General features: G+C 48.0%; 1 protein-coding gene across 2 annotated transcripts in view; it reads right to left on the bottom strand.

Moving 5' to 3' along the window:
* LOC128704602 (uncharacterized) overlaps positions 1-19,636 on the bottom strand; it is a 179,375-nt gene that overhangs the window by 9,806 nt on the left and 149,933 nt on the right. For both annotated transcript variants that reach the window (XM_070079606.1, XM_070079607.1), the window contains exons 2-3: positions 18,581-19,336; positions 1,024-1,135 (exon numbers count right to left, since the gene is read on the bottom strand). In XM_070079606.1, the coding sequence (XP_069935707.1) occupies positions 1,024-1,135; positions 18,581-19,297 (829 nt within the window). In that variant the 5' untranslated portion in view covers positions 19,298-19,336. The remainder of the gene's footprint in view (positions 1-1,023; positions 1,136-18,580; positions 19,337-19,636) is intronic.

The following is a 19,636-nucleotide window of genomic DNA, read 5'->3' as shown; positions in this document are numbered from 1 at the left end:
AGGTAGTGTTTCTTTTATATTTACAGGTAATGAATTCCAGATTTTAGGGCCTTTTATGTGCATTGAGTTTTTACATAGTGTGAGATGGACACGAGGAACATCAAAGAGTGATGTGTGCCTTGTGTTATGGTCATGTGTTCTGTTGAGGTTGGCAAGCAGATGTTTGAGGGGAGGGTTAATATCAGAGTTAAGTGTTCTATGTATGTAATAGGTGCAGTAATAAGTATGGATGTTTTGTATGGTGAGTAGGTTTAGTGTATTGAATATTGGTGGAGTGTGCTGCCTGTAGTGAGAATTTGTTATCATTCTAACTGCAGCCTTTTGTTGGGTAATTAGTGGTCTGAGATGGTTAGTTGTTGTTGAGCCCCATGCACAAATTCCATAGGTGAGATAGGGGTAAATAAGTGAGTGATATAGGGCCAGGAGGGCTGACTGTGGAACATAGTACCGTATCTTCGATAGTATGCCTACAGTCTTGGAAATTTTCTTAGAAATTTGTTGTATATGTGTATGAAATTTGAGTCTATTATCGAGGTGGATTCCTAAGAATTTTCCCTCTGTTAGTTTTGTGATAGGTGATCCGTTTATCATTATGTTAAGAGGTACATCTGTAGCTCTGTTACCAAACTGAATGAAGTAGGTTTTGTCAATGTTTAGTGTAAGTTTGTTAGTCCTCATCCAGGTAGATATTTTCTGTAATTCGGTGTTTACAGTATTGGCTAGTGTGACTGGGCTCGGGTGAGAGAAGACGTATGTAGTGTCATCTGCAAATAGTGTGGGTTTGAGTAATTGCGAAGCATTTGGAAGGTCATTTATGTATAGGAGAAAGAGAAGAGGGCCAAGGACACTTCCCTGTGGGACACCAACTGTAATTGGTTGTAATTGTGTGTGTGTGTGTGTGTGTGTGTGTGTGTGTGTGTGTGTGTGTGTGTGTGTGTGAGTGTATGTGTGTGTATAATTTACCAACACCCCACGTAACAGCTGACTAACAGCTGACAAAAAGCTGACTTACAACTGACTTACCTGGCAGTTTACTGGAGACTTTACATCTGGCCTTACTACAGCGGTACAGTCCTGAACACCTGCAGTCAGAGTCACTTCTGCACATCTTTCCTCTCAGCTCAGCACATTCTCGCTGTAAGAGAGATTAAAACATCGTAAGATCTGCTGGGTAGGTGTGTGGGTCTGTAACATTAATTACCACTAGCACTGAATGTCTTACGGACCTCCTAGTTACTTCTAGATGTCTTGAAATTGACGTCAGGTTGCTTATAACGATTTTACAGACCTCCTAGTTACTTCTAGATGTCTTGAAATTGACGTCAGGTTGCTTATAACGATCTTACAGACCTCCTAGTTACTTCTAGATGTCTTGAAATTGACGTCAGGTTGCTTATAACGATCTTACAGACCTCCTAGTTACTTCTAGATGTCTTGAAATTGACGTCAGGTTACTTACAACGATCTTACAGTCTCACTAGTTACTTCTAGATGTCTGGAAATTGACGTCAGGTTACTTACAACGATCTTAGAGACTCACTAGTTACTTCTAGATGTCTCGAAATTGACGTCAGGTTACTTACAACGATCTTACAGTTTCACTAGTTACTTCTAGATGTCTGGAAATTGACATCAGGTTACTTACAACGATCTTACAGTCTCACTAGTTACTTCTAGATGTCTAGAAATTGACGTCAGGTTACTTACAACGATTTTACAGGCCTCCTAGTTACCTCTAGATGTCTTGAAATTGACGTCAGGTTACTTACAACGATCTTACAGTCTTCGTAGTTACTTCTAGATGTCTTGAAATTGACGTCAGGTTGCTTACAACGATCTTACAGACCTCCTAGTTACTTCTAGATGTTTGGAAATTGACGTCAGGTTACTTACAACGATCTTACAGATTTCTAGTTACTTCTAGATGTCTTGAAATTGACGTCAGGTTACTTATAACGATCTTACAGACTCACTAGTTACTTCTAGATGTCTTGAGATTGACGTCAGGTTACTTACAACGATCTTACTGACCTCCTAGTTACTTCTAGAGGCCCTTGAAAGATTACTTAGAGTCAGTACACACTAAGACTCCATAGATAGTGTGTACTGACAGATCACCTGTAGTTAGCGACCCTTAACAGCCTGATTGGTCATTAAGATTTAATTGCCTATCTAAACTACCTTTATTAATTAACCAATCATCTTCACACACTACCTGCGTCACCTAATTACCAGGCAATTATGTACTGGGGTGCAAATGACTTGATATAGTGGTTAATGGGGTTTAAAGTCTATCTACAGCACGAGGGTCATTAAGACTGGTTGGTTGGTTAATGGGGTTTAAAGTCTATCTACTACACGAGGGTCATTAAGACTGGTTGGTTGGTTAATGGGGTTTAAAGTCTATCTACTACACCAGGGTCATTAAGACTGGTTGGTTGGTTAATGGGGTTTAAAGACTATCTACTACACCAGGGTCATTAACAATGGTTGGTTGGTTAATGGGGCTTAAAGTCTATCTACTACACCAGGGTCATTAAGACTGGTTGGTTGGTTAATGGGGTTTAAAGTCTATCTACTACACGAGGGTCATTAAGACTGGTTGGTTGGTTAATGGGGTTTAAAGTCTATCTACTACACCAGGGTCATTAAGACTGGTTGGTTGGTTAACGGGGTTTAAAGTCTATCTACTACACGAGGGTCATTAAGACTGGTTGGTTGGCTAATGAGGTTTAAAGTCTATCTACTACACGAGGGTCATTAAGACTGGTTGGTTGGTTAATGGGGTTTAAAGTCTATCTACTACACGAGGGTCATTAAGACTGGTTGGTTGGTTAATGGGGTTTAAAGTCTATCTATTACACGAGGGTCATTAAGACTGGTTGGTTGGTTAATGGGGTTTAAAGTCTATTTACTACACGAGGGTCATTAAGGCTGGTTGGTTGGTTAATGGGGTTTAAAGTCTATCTACTACACCAGGGTCATTAAGGCTGCAGGTCACCTGGTCACCACCAGTCAAGAATACTTTAATACCTAAAACACTGATTAATATAAACTACCAGTGTATATACACTGAAATATACACCTCTCAGTGTATATACACTGAGATATACACCTCCCAGTGTATATACACTGAGATATACTCCTCTCAGTATATATACACTGAGATATACACCACTCAGTGTATATACACTGAGATATACACCACACAGTGTATATACACTGAGATATACACCTCCCAGTGTATATACACTGAGATATACTCCTCTCAGTATATATACACTGAGATATACACCACTCAGTGTATATACACTGAAATATACACCTCCCAGTGTATATACACTGAGATATACACCACTCAGTATATATACACTGAGATATACACCTCTCAGTGTATATGCACTGAGATATACACCTCCCAGTGTATATACACTGAGATATACACCACTCAGTGTATATACACTGAGATATACACCTCCCAGTGTATATACACTGAGATATACACCTCCCAGTGTATATACACTGAGATATACACCACTCAGTATATATACACTGTGATATACTCCTCTCAGTATATATACACTGAGATATACACCTCTCAGTGTATATACACTGTGATATACTCCTCTCAGTATATATACACTGAGATATACACCACTCAGTGTATATACACTGAGATATACACCTCCCAGTGTATATACACTGAGATATACTCCTCTCAGTATATATACACTGAGATATACACCACTCAGTGTATATACACTGAGATATACACCACACAGTGTATATACACTGAGATATACACCTCCCAGTGTATATACACTGAGATATACTCCTCTCAGTATATATACACTGAGATATACACCACTCAGTGTATATACACTGAAATATACACCTCCCAGTGTATATACACTGAGATATACACCACTCAGTATATATACACTGAGATATACACCACTCAGTATATATACACTGTGATATACTCCTCTCAGTATATATACACTGAGATATACACCACTCAGTGTATATACACTGAGATATACACCTCCCAGTGTATATACACTGAGATATACACCTCCCAGTGTATATACACTGAGATATACACCACTCAGTATATATACACTGTGATATACTCCTCTCAGTATATATACACTGAGATATACACCTTTCAATGTATATACTGAGATATACACCTCTCAGTGTATACACGATAGTACATGGGTGTAGATGGTAGTCAGTCCCTGAAGCTTGACAGCAGGTAGTGAGTCCCTGAAGCTTGACAGCAGGTAGTGAGTCCCTGAAGCTTGACAGCAGGTAGTCAGACCCTGAAGCTTAACAGCAGGTAGTGAGTCCCTGAAGCTTGACAGCAGGTAGTGAGTCCCTGAAGCTTGACAGCAGGTAGTGAGTCCCTGAAGCTTGACAGTAGGTAATCAGTCCCTGAAGCTTGACAGCAGGTAGTGAGTCCCTGAAGCTTGACAGCACGTAGTGAGTCCCTGAAGCTTGACAGCAGGTAGTGAGTCCCTGAAGCTTGACAGCAGGTAGTGAGTCCCTGAAGCTTGACAGCAGGTAGTGAGTCCCTGAAGCTTGACAGCAGGTAGTGAGTCCCTGAAGCTTGACAGCAGGTAGTGAGTCCCTGAAGCTTGACAGCAGGTAGTGAGTCCCTGAAGCTTGACAGCAGGTAGTGAGTCCCTGAAGCTTGACAGCAGGTAGTGAGTCCCTGAAGCTTTACAGCAGGAAGTCAGTCCCTAAAGCTTGACAGCAGGTAGTGAGTCCCTGAAGCTTGACAGCAGGATGTGAGTCCATGAAGCTTGACAGCAGGTAGTGAGTCCCTGAAGCTTGACATCAGGTAGCGAGTGTCTGAAGCTTGACAGCAGGTAGTGAGTCCCTGAAGCTTGACAGCAGGTAGTGAGTCCCTGAAGCTTGACAGCAGGTAGTGAGTCCCTGAATCTTGACAGCAGGTAGTGAGTCCCTGAAGCTTGACAGCAGGTAGTGAGTCCCTGAAGCTTGACAGCAGGTAGTGAGTCCCTGAAGCTTGACAGCAGGTAGTGAGTCCCTGAAGCTTGACAGCAGGTAGTGAGTCCCTGAAGCTTGACAGCAGGTAGTGAGTCCCTGAAGCTTGACAGCAGGTAGTGAGTCTCTGAAGCTTCACATCAGGTAGTGAGTCCCTGAAGCTTGACAGCAGGTAGTGAGTCCCTGAAGCTTGACAGCAGGTAGTGAGTCCCTGAAGCTTGACAGCAGGTAGTGAGTCCCTGAATCTTGACAGCAGGTAGTGAGTCCCTGAAGCTTGACAGCAGGTAGTGAGTCCCTGAAGCTTGACATCAGGTAGTGAGTCCCTGAAGCTTGACAGCAGGTAGTGAGTCTCTGAAGCTTCACATCAGGTAGTGAGTCCCTGAAGCTTGACAGCAGGTAGTGAGTCCCTGAAGCTTGACAGCAGGTAGTGAGTCCCTGAAGCTTGACAGCAGGTAGTGAGTCCCTGAATCTTGACAGCAGGTAGTGAGTCCCTGAAGCTTGACAGCAGGTAGTGAGTCCCTGAAGCTTGACAGCAGGTAGTGAGTCCCTGAAGCTTGACAGTAGGTAGTGAGTCCCTGAAGCTTGACAGCAGGAAGTGAGTCCCTGAAGTTTGACAGCGGGAAGTGAGTCCCTGAAGCTTGACAGCAGGTAGTGAGTCCCTGAAGTTTGACAGCAGGTAGTGAGTCCCTGAAGCTTGACAGCAGGTAGTGAGTCCCTGAAGCTTGACAGCAGGTAGTGAGTCCATGAAGCTTGACATCAGGTAGCGAGTGTCTGAAACTTGACAGCAGGTAGTGAGTCCCTGAAGCTTGACAGCAGGAAGTGAGTCTCTGAAGCTTGACAGCAGGTAGTGAGTCCCTGAAGATTGACAGCAGGTAGTCAGTCCCTGAAACTTGACAGCAGGTAGTCAGTCCCTGAAACTTGACAGCAGGTAGTCAGTCCCTGAAGCTTGGCAGCAGGTAGTGAGTCCCTGAAGCTTGACAGCAGGTAGTCAGTCCCTAAAACTTGACAGCAGGTAGTGAGTCCCTGAAACTTGACAGCAGGTAGTGAGTCCCTGAAGCTTGACAGCAGGTAGTGAGTCCCTGAAGCTTGACAGCAGGTAGTGAGTCCCTGAAGCTTGACAGCAGGTAGTGAGTCCCTGAAGCTTGACAGCAGGTAGTGAGTCCCTGAAGCTTGACAGCAGGTAGTGAGTCCCTGAAGCTTGACAGCAGGTAGTGAGTCCCTGAAGCTTGACAGCAGGTAGTGAGTCCCTGAAGCTTGACAGCAGGTAGTGAGTCCCTGAAGCTTGACAGCAGGTAGTGAGTCCCTGAAGCTTGACAGCAGGTAGTGAGTCCCTGAAGCTTGACAGCAGGTAGTGAGTCCCTGAAGCTTGACAGCAGGTAGTGAGTCCCTGAAGCTTGACAGCAGGTAGTGAGTCCCTGAAGCTTGACAGCAGGTAGTGAGTCCCTGAAGCTTGACAGCAGGTAGTGAGTCCCTGAAGCTTGACCGTAGGTAGTGAGTCCCTGAAGCTTGACAGCAGGAAGTGATTCCATGAAGTTTGACAGCGGGAAGTGATTCCATGAAGTTTGACAGCGAGAAGTGAGTCCCTGAAGCTTGACAGCAGGTAGTGAGTCCCTGAAGCTTGACATCAGGTAGTAAGTCCCTGAAGCTTGACAGCAGGATGTGAGTCCATGAAGCTTGACAGCAGGTAGTGAGTCCCTGAAGCTTGACATCAGGTAGCGAGTGTCTGAAGCTTGACAGCAGGTAGTGAGTCCCTGAAGCTTGACAGCAGGTAGTGAGTCTCTGAAGCTTCACATCAGGTAGTGAGTCCCTGAAGCTTGACAGCAGGTAGTGAGTCCCTGAAGCTTGACAGCAGGTAGTGAATCCCTGAAACTTGACAGCAGGTAGTGAGTTCCTGAAGCTTGACAGCAGGTAGTGAGTCCCTGAAGCTTGACAGCAGGTAGTGAGTCCCTGAAGCTTGACAGTAGGTAGAGAGTCCCTGGAGCTTGACAGCAGGAAGTGAGTCCCTGAAGTTTGACAGCGGGAAGTGAGTCCCTGAAGCTTGACAGCAGGTAGTGAGTCCCTGAAGCTTGACAGCAGGTAGTGAGTCCCTGAAGCTTGACAGCAGGTAGTGAGTCCATGAAGCTTGACAGTAGGTAGTGAGTCCCTGAAGCTTGACATTAGGTAGCGAGTGTCTGAAGCTTGACAACAGGTAGAGAGTCCCTGAAGCTTGACAGCAGAAAGTGAGTCTCTGAAGCTTGACAGCAGGTAGCGAGTCCCTGTAGCTTGACAGGAAGTAGTCAGTCCCTAAAACTTGACAGCAGGTAGTCAGTCCCTGAAACTTGACAGCAGGTAGTCAGTCCCTGAAGCTTGACAGCAGGTAGTGAGTCACTGAAGCTTGACAGCATTTAGTGAGTCCCTGAAGCTTGACAGCAGGTAGTGAGTCCCTGAAACTTGACAGCAGGAAGTCAGTCCCTGAAGCTTGACAGTAGATAGTGAGTCCCTGAAGCTTGACAGCAGGTAGTGAGTCCCTGAAGCTTGACAGCAAGTAGTGAGTCCCTGAAGCATGACAGCATGTAGTGAGTCCCTGAAGCTTGACAGCAGGTAGTGAGTCCCTGAAGCTTGACAGCAGGTAGTGAGTCCCTGAAGCTTGACAGCAGGTAGTCAGTCCCTGAAGCTTGACAGCAGGTAGTCAGTCAATGAAGCTTGACAGCAGGTAGTTAGTCCCTCAAGCTTGACAGCAGATAGTCAGCCACTGAAGCTTGACAGCAGGTAGTCAGTCCCTGAAGCTTGACAGCAGGTAGCGAGTCTCAGAAGCTTGACAGCAGGTAGTGAGTCTCTGAAGCTTGACAGCAGGTAGTCAGTCCCTAAAACTTGACAGCAGGTAGTCAGTCCCTGAAGCTTGACAGCAGGTAGTGAGTCACTGAAGCTTGACAGCAGGTAGTGAGTTCCTGAAACTTGACAGAAGGAAGTCAGTCCCTGAAGCTTGACAGCAGGTAGTGAGTCCCTGAAGCTTGACAGCAGGTAGTGAGTCCCTGAAGCTTGACAGCAGGTAGTTAGTCCCTGAAGCTTGGCAGCAGATAGTCAGCCACTGAAGCTTGACAGCAGGTAGTCAGTCCCTGAAGCTTGACAGCAGGTAGTGAGTCCCTGACGCTTGACAGCAGGTAGTGAGTCCCTGAAGCTTGACAGCAGGTAGTCAGTCCCTGAAGCTTGACAGTTGGTAGTCAGTCCCTGAAGCTTGACAGCAGGTAGTTAGTCCCTGAAGCTTGGGAGCAGGTAGTGAGTCCCTGAAGCTTGGCAGCAGATAGTCAGTCCCTGAAGCTTGACAGCAGGTAGTCAGTCCCTGAAGATTGACAGCAGGTAGTGAGTCCCTGAAGCTTGACAGCAGGTAGTCAGTCCCTGAAGCTTGACAGCAGGTAATGAGTTCCTGAAGCTTGACAGCAGGTAGTAGTCGCTGAAGCTTGACAGCAGGTAGTGAGTCCCTGAAGCTTGACAGCAGGTAGTGAGTCCCTGAAGCTTGACAGCAGGAAGTGAGTCCCTGAAGCTTGACAGCAGGTAGTGAGTCCCTGAAGCTTGACAGCAGGTAGTGAATCCCTGAAGCTTGACAGCAGGTAGTCAGTTCCTGAAGCTTGATAGCCGGCAATCAGTCCCTCACCACAGATACCATCTGTCTATCTATCACCCCACAACTATCTATCTACCCTTCCCACAACTCTGCAACAAGCACTGACCTCACAGATTAACAAGCAATTGCACTTAGTAATCACCTCAGCCAGTAAGACTCCCACTGTGTTTATCACAGTGGGTCTTAATGCACTATACCTGCTTCCACTCTCCCACTAGCACTCTGTGTGTACCAGTGTGTTCTGTGTGTATTACACAGTGGGAACACTCAATGTGTGTGTATTACACAGTGGGAACACTCAGTGTGTGTCTATTTAATAAGGCACATCTTTCAACAAGGGGACACAACAACAAGGGGACACATCAACAAGGGGAGACAACAACAAGGGGACACAGCAACAAGGGGACATAGCAACAAGGGGACACAACAACAAAAGGACACAACAACGAGGGGACACAGCAACAAGGGGACACAGCAACAAGGGGACACAGGAACGAGGGGACACAGCAACAAGGGGACACAGCAACAAGGGGACACAGCAACAAAGGGACACAGCAACAAGGGGACACAACAACAAGGCGACAGAGCAACAAGGGGACACAACAACAAGGGGACACAGCAACAAGGGGACACAGCAACAAGGGGACACAGCAACAAGGGGACACAACAACAAGGGGACACAGCAACAAGGGGACACAACAACAAGGGGACACAGCAACAAGGGGACACAGCAAAAAAGGGACACAACAACAAGGGGACACAGCAACAAGGGGACACAGCAACAAAAGGACACAGCAACAAGGGGACACAGCAACAAGGGGACACAACAACAAGGGGACACAGCAACAAGGGGACACAGCGACAAGGGGACACAGCAACAAGGGGACACATCAACAAGGGGACACAACAACAAGGGGACACAGCAACAAGGGGACACAGCAACAAGAGGACACAGCAACGAAGGGACACAGCAACAAGGGGACACATCAACAAGAGGACACAACAACAAGGGGACATAACAACAAGGGGACACAGCAACGAGGGGACACAGCAACGAGGGGACACAGCAACAAGGGGACAGAGCAACAAGTGGACACAACAACAAGTGGACACAACAACAAGGGGACACAGCAACAAAGGGACACAGCAACAAGTGGACACAGCAACGAGGGGACACAGCAACAAGGGGACACATCAACAAGGGGACACAACAAAAAGGAGACACAGCAACAAGGGGACATAGCAACAAGGGGACACAACAACAAAAGGACACAACAACAAGGGGACACAGCAACAAGGGGACACAGCAAAAATGGGACACAGCAAAAAGGGGGCACAGCAACAAGGGGACACATCAACAAGGGGACACAACAACAAGGAGACACAGCAACAAGGGGACAAAGCAACAAGGGGACACAACAACAAGGGGACACAGCAACAAGGGGACACAACAACAAGGGGACACAGCAACAAGGGGACACAGCAACAAGGGGACACAACAACAATGGGACACAGCAACAAGGGGACACAACAACAATGGGACACAGCAACAAGGGGACACAAGAACAAGGGGACACAGCAAAAAGGGGACACAACAACAAGGGGACACAGCAACAAGGGGACACAACAACAAGGGGACACAGCAACAAGGGGACACAGAAACAAGTGGACACAACAAAAAGGGGACACAGCAACAAGGGGACACAACAACAAGGGGACACAGCAACAAGGGGACACAAGAACAAGGGGACACAGCAACAAGGGGACACAAGAACAAGGGGACACAGCAACAAGGGGACACAACAACAAGGGGACACAGCAACAAGGGGACACAGCAACAAGGGGACACAGCAACAAGGGGACACAGAAACAAGGGGACACAACTAAAAGGGGACACAGCAACAAGGGGACACAACAACAAGGGGACACAGCAACAAGGGAACACAACAACAAGGGGACACAGCAACAAGGGGACACAGCAACAAGGGGACACAGCAACAAGGGGACACAGCAACAAGGGGACACAGCAACAAAGGGACACAGCAACAAGGGGACACAACAACAAGGGGACACAGCAACATGGGGACACAACAACAAGGAGACACAACAACAAGGGGACACAACAGCAAGGGGACACAACAACAAGGGGACACAACAACAAGGGGACACAACAACAAGGGGACACAACAACAAATGGACACAACAACAAGGGGACACAGCAAAAAGGGGACACAACAACAAGGGGACACAACATGAAGGGGACACAACAACAAGGGGACACAGCAACAATGGGACACAACAACAAGGGGACACAACAACAAGGGGACACAGCAACAAGGGGACACAACAACAAGGGGACACAACAACAAGGGGACACAACAACAAGGGGACACAACAACAAGGGGACACAGCAACAAGGGGACACAGCAACCAGCGGACACAGCAACAAAGGGACACAGCATCAAGGGGACACAGCAACCAGCGGACACAGCAACAAAGGGACACAGCATCAAGGGGACACAACAACAAGGGGACACAACAGTAAGGGGGCACAACAACAAGGGGACCCAACAACAAGGGGACACAACAACAAGGGGATACAGCAACAAGGGGACACAGCAACAAGGTGACACAGCAACAAGGGGACACAGCAACAAGGGGACACAGCAACAAGGGGACACAGCAACAAGGGGACACACCAACAAGGGGACACAACAATATGGGACCCAGAAACAAGGGGATACAGCAACAAAGGGGACACAGCAACAAGTGGACACAACAACAAGGGGACACAGCAACAAGGGGACACAGCAACAAGGGGGCAAAACAACAAGGGGACACAAGAACAAGGGGACACAAGAACAAGGGGACACAGCAACAAAGGGACACAACAACAAGGGGATACAGCAACAAGGGGACACAACAACAAAGGAACACAACAACAAGGGGACACAGCAACAAGGGGACATATCAACAAGGGAACACAGCAACAAGTGGGCACAGCAACAAGGGGACACAGCAACAAGGGGACATAGCAACAAGGGGACACAACAACAAGGGGACATAGCAAGAAGGGGACACAACAACTAGCGCACACAGCAAAAATGGGATACAACAAAAAGGGGACATAGGAAGAATGGGACACAACAACAAGGGGACACAACAACAAATGGACACAGCAACAAGGGAACACAGCAAGAAGGGGACATAGCGACAAGGGGAAACAGCAGCAAGGGGACTCAGCAACAAGGGGACACAACAACAAGGGGACACAACAACTAGGGGACACGTCAACAAGGGAACACAGCAACAAGGGGACACAGCAACAAGGGGACACAGTAACAAGGGAACACAGCAACAAGGGGACACGGCAATAAGGGGACACAACAACAAGGGGACACAGCAAAAATTGGATACAACAACAAGGGGACACAGCAACAATGGGACACAGCAACAAGGGGACACAGAAATAAGGGGACACAGCAACAAGGGGACACAATAGCAAGGGGACACAACAACAAGGGGACACAACAACAAGGGGACGCAACAACAATGGGACACAACAATAAGGGGACACAGCAACAAGGGGACACAGCAACATGGGGATACAACAACAAGGGGACATAGCAAGAAGGGGACACAGCAAGAAGGGGACACAGCAACAAGGGGACACAACAATGGGGCAGAACAACAACAAGGGTACACAGCAACAAGAGGACTCAACAACAAGGGGACATAACAACAAGGGGACACAACAACAAGGATACTCAGCAACAAGGGGACAAAGCAACAAGGGGACACAGCAACAAGAGGACACAGCAACAAGGGGACACAGTAACAAGGGGACACAACAACAAGGGGACACAGTAACAAGGGAACACAGCAACAAGGGGACATGGCAATAAGGGGACACAACAACAAGGGGACACAACAAAAATAGGATACAACAACAAGGGGACACAGCAACAATGGGACACAGCTACAAGGGGACACAGAAATAAGGGGACACAGGAACAAAGGGACAGAGCAAGAAGGGGATGCAACAATAAGGGGACATAGCAAGAAGGGACACAACAACAAGGGGACACAGCAACAAGGGGACACAACAATGGGACAGAACAACAACAAGAGGACACAGCAACAAGGGGACACAACAACAAGGGGACATAGCAAGAAGGGGACACAACAACTAGCGGACACAGCAAAAATCGGATACAACAAAAAGGGGACATAGGAAGAAGGGGACACAACAACAAGGGGACACAACAACAAATGGACACAACAACAAGGGAACACAGCAACAAGTGGGCACAGCAACAAGGGGACACAGCAACAAGGGGACATAGCAACAAGGGGAAACAGCAACAAGGGGACTCAGCAACAAGGGGACACAACAACAAGGGGACACAGCAACTAGGGGACACGTCAACAAGGGAACACAGCAACAAGGGGACACAGCAACAAGGGGGCACAGTAACAAGGGAACACAGCAACAAGGGGACATGGCAATAAGGGGACACAACAACAAGGGGACACAACAAAAATAGGATACAACAACAAGGGGACACAGCAACAATGGGACACAGCTACAAGGGGACACAGAAATAAGGGGACACAGCAACAAGGGGACACAACAGCAAGGGGACACAACAACAAGGGGACACAACAACAAGGGGACGCAACAACAATGGGACACAACAATAAGGGGACACAGCAAAAAGGGGACACAGCAACATGGGGATACAACAACAAGGGGACATAGGAAGAAGGGGACACAACAAGAAGGGGACACAGGAACAAGGGGACACAACAACAATGGGACACAGCAATAAGGGGACACAGCAACAAGGGGACACAGCAAGAAGGGGATACAACAACAAGGGGACATAGCAAGAAGGGGACACAGCAACAAGGGGACACAGCAACAAGGGGACATAACAATGGGACAGAACAACAACAAGGGGACACAGCAACAAGAGGACACAACAACAAGGGGACACAACAACAAAGGGACACAACAACAAGGAGGCACAGCAGCAAGGGGACACAGGAACAAGGGGACACAGCAACAAGAGGACACAGCAACAAGGGGACACAGCAACAAGGGGACACAACAACAAGGGGACACAACAGCAATGGGACACAACAAGAAGGGGACACAGCAACAAGAGGACACAGCAACAAGGGGACACAACAACAATGGGACACAGCAACAAGGGGACACAGCAACAAGGGGACACAGCATCAAGGGGACACAACAACAAAGGACACAGCAATTATGGGACACAACAACAAGGGGACACAGCAACAAGGGTACACAACAACTAGGGGACACAACAACAAGGGGACACAACAACAAGGGGACACAGCAACAATGGGACACAGCAACAAGGGGACACAGCAACAAGGGGACACAGCAACAAGGGGACACAACATCAGAGGACACAGGAACAAGGGGACACAGCAACAAAGGGACACAGCAACAAGGGGACACAACAACAAGGGGACACAACAAAAAGAGGACACGGCAACAAGGGGACACAAAGACAAGTTTACACAGCAACAAGGGGACATAGCAACTAGGGGACACAGCAAGAAGGCGACACAACAACGATGGGACACAGCAACAAGGGGACACAACAACAAGGGGACACAACAACAAGCGGACACAACAACAAGGGGACATAGCAAAAAGGGGACACAGCAACAAGGTAACACAACATCAAGGGGACACAACAACAAGGGGGCACAACAACAAGGGGACACAGCAACAAGGGAACATAGCAACAAGGGGACACATCAACAAGGGGACACAGCAAGAAGGGGACACAGCAAGAAGGGGACACAGCAAGAAGGGGACACAGCAAGAAGGGGACACATCAACAAGGGGACACAGCAACAAGGGGACACATCAACAAGGGGACACAGCAACAAGGGGACACAGCAACAAGGGGACACATCTTCAAGGGGACACAACAACAAGGGGACACATCGACAAGGGGGAACAGCAACAAAGGGACACTGAAACAAAGGGACACATCAACAAGGGGACACGTCAACAAGGGGACACAACAACAAGGGACACATCAACAAAGGGACACAACGACAAGATGACACATCGACAAGGGGACACAGCAACAAGGGGACACTGAAACAAAGGGACACAACAACAAGGGGACACAACAACAAGGGGACACATCGACAAGGGGAAACAGCAACAAGGGGACACTGAAACAAAGGGACACAACAACAAGGGGACACATCAACAAGGGGACACATCGACAAGGGGAAACAGCAACAAGGGGACACAACAACAAGGGGACACAACAACAAGGGACACATCAACAAGGGGACACATCAACAAGGGGACACAACTACAAGGGACACATCAACAAGGGGACACATCAACAAGGGGACACAACAACAAGGGGACAAAACAACAAGGGGACACAACAACAAGGGGACAAAACAACAAGGGGACACAACAACAAGGGGACACATCAACAAGGGGACACAACAACAAGGGGACAAAACAACAAGGGGACACAACAACAAGGGGTCACAACAACAAGGGACACATCAACAAGGGGACACATCAACAAGGGGACACAACTACAAGGGACACATCAACAAGGGGACACATCAACAAGGGGACACAACAACAAGGGACACATCAACAAGGGGACCCAACAGCAAGGGGACACATCAACAAGGGGACACAACAACAAGGGACACATCAACAAGGGGACACATCAACAAGGGGTCACAATTGGAAGTTGAAGACTCAGATGAGTCACAGGGATGTTAGGAAGTATTTCTTCAGTCACAGAGTTGTCAGGAAGTGTAACAATCTGGAGAGTGATGTAGTGGAGGCAGGAACCATACATAGCTTTAAGAAGAGGTATGATAAAGTTCATAGAGCAGGGAGAGAGTGGACCTTCCACAGTGGAATGTGTTTAATCTCAGTGTATATACCCGTACCCCTTGCCTATGTGAGATGTGTATATTATCAGTGTATATTTCTGTCCATATCTCCCACTAGATGTATACTACAATACCTCCTACCACTGAGGTGTATGTGTGTGTATAGTTCAGTGTGTATACTTGTTTGTATGCACTGTATTCTTCTCCTGTTAAATCAACTGGACAATAGATGTAAAAATAGAGGGAACACAGGGAAGGTCAGAAAGAGAGAGGGAGAGAGAGAGAGAGAGAGAGAGAGAGAGAGAGAGAGAGAGAGGGGGGGGTACACAGTTAACAACAGGTGGATATTAATAGATTATAGGAGGCCACAGTGTGGCCACATCAAGGTGGCCACTTTATGGGGCTACACTAAGGGGCCTCAATATGGAACTGGCTGAGGCCACACTAAGGGGCCACAATACGGAACTGGCTGGGGCCACATCATGGGCCCACACTAAGGGGCCACAATATGGAACTGGCTGGGGCCACATCATGGGGACACACTAAGGGGCCACAATATGGAACTGGCTGGGGCCACATCATGGGGGCCACACTAAGGGGCCACAATATGGAACTGGCTGGGGCCACATCATGGGGCCATACTAAGGGGCCATAATATGGCCCTGGCTGGGGCCACATCATTGGGCTACACCCTGGGGGCCACATTATGGCCCTTGCTGGCGCCACATTGTGGCCCTGGCTGGAGCCACATTATGGCCCTGGCTGTGGCCACATGATTGGGCTACACCATAGGGGCCAAATTATGGCCCTGGCTGGGGTCACATTATGGCCCTGGCTGGGCTGTGGAAGCAAAAATTCTCTTCAGAAAAAGGGCCATCGAGGCGTGAGGACACGCGTCCCGACAGCTGCATCTGACCTCGACTTCGCCTCACATATTCCCCCTTCGACCCCCACTCCCCCCCAAAAAAGACCCCCAATCTCATGACATACATTCCCCCATTAAACCTACAAGCATCAATGCCAAATTGATGCTTTTCTGTCAACTGGGGGTTATAAAATATATGACATCAGTAATGTAAACAAAGACGGGTCGGGACAAGGGCTCCAGGGAGCTGTCAGCCACATAGAGACAAGAAATTTTTTGACATATTTTAATATATATTTTTGGAGGGGCTCTTGATCCGAGGAGTTGGAGCTGATCTTACTTCTTGGATCAGGCCTGGGGTTATTTCCCCCCTTGGGGGTTTAGCGCTTCCCCGTGAGAAATAATGGGTGTCCCGTGTTTGGGTTGGTAGCGCACTTGTCTCACACATTGAGGTTCGGGGTTCGATCCCCGGTACGGGTGGAAACATTAGGACGCTTTTCCTTAAGACACCTGCTGTCCATGTTCACCTAGCAGTAAGTAGGTACCTGGGTGTTAGTCACCTTACACCTGCTGTCGCTGTTCACCTAGCAGTAAGTAGGTACCTGGGTGTTAGTTACCTTACACCTACTGTCAGTGTTCGCCTAGCAGTAAGTAGGTACCTGGGTATTAGTCACCTTACACCTGCTGTCAGTGTTCACCTAGCAGTAAGTAGGTACCTGGGTGTTAGTAACCCTAGACCTGGTGTCAGTGTTCACCTATCAGTAAAAAGTAGGTACCTGGGTGTTAGTTACCTTACACCTGCTGTCAGTGTTCACCTAGCAGTAAGTAGGTACCTGGGTGCTAGTCGCCTTACACCTGCTGTCAGTGTTCACCTAGCAGTAAGTAGGTACCTGGTGTTAGTCACCTTACACCTGCTGTTGCTGTTCACCTAGCAGTAAGTAGGTACCTGGGTGTTAGTTACCTTACACCTGCTGTCAGTGTTCATCTAGCAGTAAGTAGGTACCTGGGTGTTAGTCACCCTACACCTGCTGTCAATGTTCACCTAGCAGTAAGTAGGTACCTGGGTGTTAGTCACCTTACACCTGCTGTCAATGTTCACCTAGCAGTAAGTAGGTACCTGGGTGTTAGTCACCTTACACCTGCTGTCAATGTTCACCTAGCAGTAAGTAGGTACCTGGGTGTTAGTCACCCTACACCTGCTGTCAATGTTCACCTAGCAGTAAGTACGTACCTGGGTGTTAGTCACCATACACATACTACCACAGGTCACCCAGTAGTAAATAGGTACCTGGCTGTCAGGTGAATGTTGTGGGTGGCATCCTTGGGACTGAAATATCCAAGCAGAAAATAAGCCAGAAAGCCCCTGGTGACGTACAGACTTGATTGGATTTACCTAATCCAATATACCTATCTGCTCTTTGACATCCCATTCAAGATAGTTCTATAAAAAGGGTAAATATCCCCGTCATATATGCCTAGATGATTAGTTCAGAGTTCCAGAGGTAAGGGCGAAGTGTGTTCCTTGTTGGGGTTGCGAATTTGCAGTCAAGAGAAAAGGGTTCGAAACCCCACAGGTTGAGGATTCAGGCACTTGTGTAGTACCTGGGTTTACTGTGGAAACATTTCGCCCACCAGTGGCGATGAACCTTACGTATTGCAAGTTTTCTCTACCCTCTGAAGAGGGGTCTTCTCTCTCTGGTCTCAGAAAAGGCTCTTTGTACTGCCATACTGTGGCTCTGGTTAGAGAGGCAGGTCACCTGAAGGCAAATTTAGGGAAGTGACTATCCCTTTGACCCTGGACCTGACCAGATCACCTAATTAGTAAGGCTGTAGCCCCTAGACTAGACCAGATCACCTAACTGGTAAGTTTGTAGCCCCGAGACTAGACCAATCACCTAATTATTGAGACTGTAGCCCCTAGACTAGATCAAAACACCTATTTAGGAAGACTGTAGCCCCTAGACTACACCAGCTCACCTATTTAGGTAACCTGTAGCCCCTAGACTAGGAACATAGAACAAAAGAGAGTAGGAACGCTGCAGCAGGTCTACTGTCCCATGCGGGGCAAGTTCAAATCTCCCACCGATTTAAGCCAATGCCTTGACCTAGTCAGGTCAGTCACATTCACTTAAGTTAAGTAGGGTAGTTAGTTAAATAAGGTAGTTGAACACAATACTAACCGTATCAGGATGTGATATAGACGGCTGCCACTGTACGAAGGTAGGCTGTCTTGAGTCAGCTGGTAATAGGGGTCCCATAAAGCCCTGCTGACTAAATTGGGTGGACCCACCCAGGGCTCTAGGGTACAAACCCGCAGGGTCCCGTCGCGACTTGGCGCTGGGTTGTGTTTCCTGCGCCGCGCGAAGCGACAGCGCTAGCGGACGTGGTTCCTGTTGTTCCACAGTCATGATTCTCCGTAGTTCGTCGTATCGGCCTTTGGATGAACGTCCAGGGCCCCGAACTGCAGCTAACTTCCTGTGCACTTTCTCGTACATACCCCTGCGGTCTCCGGGGCCTAGAATGGCCCTCAGGGTGTCGAAGGGACTTGCTCGCTGTGGCACTGGGTAATTAAGAACATGCCCATAGGCGTGCTTGTTCGGCCGAGCCTTTGGATCAGGGGCAAAGGCGCTAAGCCTTCCGTAGTTGTAGGACCTCGTTCTGGGTAACTGGTTAGTCGAAGTCGCTCTGCGCGCCTCTCTTTTGCTCTGTCTCCACATCGCGCGGAGCGCCTCACAGCTAGGCTCACCTCTCAGCCTATACCCTGGAACGTACTGATTAAACTCCAGGTCCCGTTTGCTTAGGCCTACCTCTACAGTATCCAGGGCATCGCTGTCAGGATAGGCATATGTAAGCCCCAAAAGGGCCAACATGGCTGCAGCCACAATACTAACCACCATTCTGGGTCTCTGGTCACTGCCTGGCCTCCATGAACACACCTGTAATATAAACAGGAATTAGTCAGATTGTAATAAAGTTGGTAGAATTACCGACAATATGTAAAGTAAAAGGACACAAGTGCAACTAATGTACTACTACTACTACTACTACTACTACTACCACTACCACTACCACTAGTGAACATTGAAATGGTACCTCACTAGTATTCACCTCACTCTGAGCCTTTATATACCCTCTGTGTCCATGTATTGTTTGTAATGGCTTGATAAAGCTCCTGGAGAGCGAAACGTTGCCACAATAAATGTCACATTAGTCAGATTGCAACACATATGTAACAC

This window comes from Cherax quadricarinatus, chromosome 100 (genome assembly GCF_038502225.1).
Source record: "Cherax quadricarinatus isolate ZL_2023a chromosome 100, ASM3850222v1, whole genome shotgun sequence".
Taxonomy (NCBI): Eukaryota; Metazoa; Arthropoda; class Malacostraca; order Decapoda; family Parastacidae; genus Cherax; species Cherax quadricarinatus.
Note: the sequence above shows the minus strand (reverse complement) of the source record. Positions and strands in the feature narration are given on the sequence as shown.